This window comes from Cebus imitator, unplaced genomic scaffold (genome assembly GCF_001604975.1).
Source record: "Cebus imitator isolate Cc_AM_T3 unplaced genomic scaffold, Cebus_imitator-1.0 Scaffold778, whole genome shotgun sequence".
Lineage (NCBI taxonomy): Eukaryota > Metazoa > Chordata > Mammalia > Primates > Cebidae > Cebus > Cebus imitator.
The window spans coordinates 191,657-195,503 of record NW_016108093.1 but is presented as its reverse complement, the minus strand read 5'-3'; the positions used below and the strand labels follow the sequence as shown (position 1 = coordinate 195,503).

Genomic DNA, 3,847 nt, shown 5'->3' with positions numbered 1-3,847 from the left:
AAAAAAAAAAAAAAAAGGATTGAAAAAATCAGACATGAGAGAACTAAACAATAGGGCATTATGGGACAAAAGCCAACAGTAAGGAATGGAAGGGGAACCTATAGAGTAAAAAGATGTAAAAAGCACATTTTTTTAAAGTGGGCAAAACCAAACGATAGTGTCAGGGAATGTGCATTTGGGTGACTAAATGATAGGGAAAGGCAAGAAAATGATGACCATAAAATTTAGGTTAGTGGTTCCCTTTAAATGAAGGAAGAGGCTTCAGATTGGGATGGGACATATGGAGGACTGAGAAAGTTCCATTTCTTGAACTGGGCTGGGAGGTGGTTACAAGACTGGTTGGCTTATAATAGCTCACTAAACATTTGTTTGGCTTGGTTTCCTAATTGTATCAATTAGTAATGCTTTTGGCTGCAAAGGACAGACAAACCTGGCTAATCCCTGCTTAAACAAGTAGATATTTATCTTGGGTATCAGTACTGGGCTGATGTCATGGCTTCCACTACAGCGAGGCATCCAGGCACTCAATCTTTCTGCTGCACTGCTCTGGGGTTTCAGTCACACATCAGTTGCCGCATGGAGGAAAGATGACTGCATTGGTGTCTGGCCTCTCTGCCCTCTTCCCAACAGGAAGAGGTGGTGCTTTCTGCAAGGGAAGCTGGGAAAGTGAGTGTTTAGATTTTGCAGTCCTATGGTAGAAACCATCGAGAGAGGGTAGTTGGGTATGAGTGTTGAGAGAGAACACGGCTTGCATTTATGTATCTAGAGGGGTGGTTCTCAACCAGGGGCAATATTGCCCCCACCCAACCCCCGTCATTATTTTAAGCAACACACACACACTATATTTCAAAGGCTTGGCACAAAGTTGGATTTTATAATATCTAATTAATCTTTTTTTTTGAAATGGGTTTTTGCTCTTGTTGCCCAGGCTGGAGTGCAATGGTGCAATCTTGGTGCACTGCAACCTCTGCCTCCCAGGTTCAAGTGATTCTCCTGCCTCAGCCTCCCAAGTTACTGGGATTACAGGTGTGTACCACCATGCCTGGCTAATTTTGTATTTTTAGTAGAGATGGGGTTTCACTGTGTTGGTCAGTCTGGGCTCAAACTCCTGACCTCAGGTGATCCACCTGCCTCGGCCTCCCAAAGTGCTGAGATTACAAGCATGAGCCACTGTACCCAGCCAAAATCTCATTAATCACTTTTGTAATAACTTTGTTATTTTAACGTTGGCTCTATTGAGCCAGAGAAATCAAAGAGATTTCAACCCACTGGTGAAGCCAAATCACATTGATTGTCTTTATTTTTTGAAGTTCTATAACAGATACTTTCAAAGTGTGATGGGATCACAGTGGAAAGCATAGTGTTTTGGTGCAGTGTCATTAGACTCAAGCATCATCTCAAAGCTCCTTCAGATATGGAAGATTGCCGTTTTCACTTCTGCCACCGATAGGCAAGTCCATCTTTGACTCCCTTGCTGTCTCTTGAACCACCCAGTCCTATTCAAGATAGGAATTGCCTCTATAAATCTGTAATCAGTGATTTAAGGTCAGAAACCAAAACTAATTTCTGTGCTTTCCGCTCACTTTTCAGTGACTGTGCTGGCAATATTTAATGAATTGCATGCAGATGTGGATCTTTACGCACTTCTGTTTGGAGAGAGCGTCCTAAATGATGCTGTTGCTATTGTACTGTCCTCGTAAGTAGCAATGTTTCTGCTGGGGAAGAGACATCATGGTTTCCTGTATGCTTTGGGCAAAATTCAGAGGCTTATCTTAAATGTGTTAAATATTGAATTGGGCGTTTTTCTAAATGAGATTTATCAGCTTTGTGGATAAAATTGCATTGCTTTGTGTGCCCAGCAGCAATCAGATGCTGATGCCAGCGTAACATGGTGGCTGCAGATTAAATTAAGTGAATTTACCCTGGGCAATGCTGGCTGCAGATTAAATTAAATGAATTTGCCCTGGCCAATGCTTGGCAAAATGTAGATACCTATGTTTGTCGATATTTTCAGGTACCATGGTGTAAAACCAGTGCAGTCTAAAAAAAAAAAAAAAAAAAAAAAAAAAAAAAAAAAAAAAAAAAAAAAAAAAAAAAAAAAAAAAAAAAAAAAAAAAAAAAAAAAAAAAAAAAAAAAAAAAAAAAAAAAAAACCAAAAAAAAACCTCTCTCTTCTTTTTAAACTTCAGGTCTATTGTTGCCTACCAGCCAGCGGGACTGAACACTCACGCCTTTGATGCTGCTGCCTTTTTTAAGTCAGTTGGCATTTTTCTAGGTATATTTAGTGGCTCTTTTACCATGGGAGCTGTGACTGGTGTTGTGACTGCTCTAATATCCTTTTTGTAGTTTCGGCTCCTGCCCGGGTATGTGTGTGTGGCATTATACTTTCAAAAAGAAAGTTCTCAGCTGTTCTTTCAAATCAGAATCTTACATTGACTGTTCACTGGGGTGTGATAGCTCCTGAAATATGTTAGTTTGTTAAAGCGTGACAATTGGGTCTCTAGCTGAGAGTCTGAGAAAATGTTTAGGAATGTAACCTTAGACTTCACTCTGTCTTCACCTTTGCTTTTTCTCTCTGTTCCTTGTGATCCAATTGGAACATCAGTTTCAGGGGGGCCAAAAGAGCTGAGGAGCCAGGAGGAGGCTGGGAATCAGGGACTACTGGCTGGGAAGTACTTTAGTCCCAGCTAGCTGCTGCCACCTGCTGTTCAGGGCTGCATAGTGTTATATGGTGATAACTAATTGGTGGCCTTCCATAAGCAAAGAATGGCCCAATATTTAGTTTAAAGAAACTAAAAAACAAAGTGTGGATGCTGTCGGTCCATGCTGCCCATCCCGCTGCCTGCCCACCCAGCATCCGCCACCGCCATGGGAGTGCAGGTGGAAACCATCTCCCAGGGAGACGGGTGCACCTTCCCGAAGTGCAGCCAGACCTGCATGGTGCACTAAGCCCGGGTGCTTGAAGATGGAAAGAAATTTGATTCCTCCTGGGACAGAAACAAGCCCTTTAAGTTTATGCTAGGCAAGCAGGAGGTGATACAAGGTTGGGAAGAAGGAGCTACCCAGATGAGTGTGGGTCAGAGAGCCAAACCTACTGTATCTCCAGATTATGCCTACGGTGCCACTGGGCACCCAGGCATCATCTCACCATGTGCCACTCTCATCTTCGATGTGGAGCTTCTAAAACTGGAATGACAGGAATGGCCTCCTCCCTTAGCTCCTTGTTCTTGGATCTGCCATGGAGGGATCTGGTGCCTCCAGATACGTGCACATGAATCCATATGGAGCTTTTTCTGATGTTCCGCTCTGCTCTGTATAGACATCTGCCCTGACTGAATGTGTTCTGTCACTCAGCTTTGCTTCTAACCCATCCATTTCCTCTTCCCCTTCCCCTTCATATGTGTGTTTACCTAAACTATATGCCATGTAAACCTCAAGTTATTCATTTTATTTTGTTTTCATTTTGGGGTGAAGATTCAGTTTCAGTCTTTTGGATCTAGGTTTCCAATTAAGTACATGTTCAAGTATAAACAGCACAAGTGATAGGTTAACTTTAAAATAGGAATTTATGTTGGGGAGGTTGCAAGAATATCTTAATTTTTTGGATGAAATTTTAATCTATTATATATTAAACATTCTTACTGCTATGCTGCAAAGCCATAACAGATTTGAGGCACGATTGAGGACTACGTTATTCTCCAAGTTGAGAGATGATCTTGGGTTAAATTAAAAGTCCTACCTAAAACTGAGGCGGGGATGGGGAAAGCCTTCGCCTCCACCAGTCCCACCCCAGCCTCCCCTTAAACCTTCTGCCTTTGAAAGCAGATCATTTTCACTGTGATGTTGGA

General features: G+C 42.1%; 1 protein-coding gene and 1 pseudogene across 2 annotated transcripts in view; both read left to right on the top strand.

Annotated features, from left to right (window-relative positions):
- Positions 1 to 3,847, top strand: part of SLC9A7 (solute carrier family 9 member A7) — a 153,360-nt gene that overhangs the window by 103,278 nt on the left and 46,235 nt on the right. For both annotated transcript variants that reach the window (XM_017519821.2, XM_017519820.1), the window contains exons 6-7: positions 1,591 to 1,696; positions 2,189 to 2,330. In XM_017519821.2, the coding sequence (XP_017375310.1) occupies positions 1,591 to 1,696; positions 2,189 to 2,330 (248 nt within the window). The remainder of the gene's footprint in view (positions 1 to 1,590; positions 1,697 to 2,188; positions 2,331 to 3,847) is intronic.
- On the top strand, positions 2,344 to 3,829 carry LOC108297171 (annotated as a pseudogene).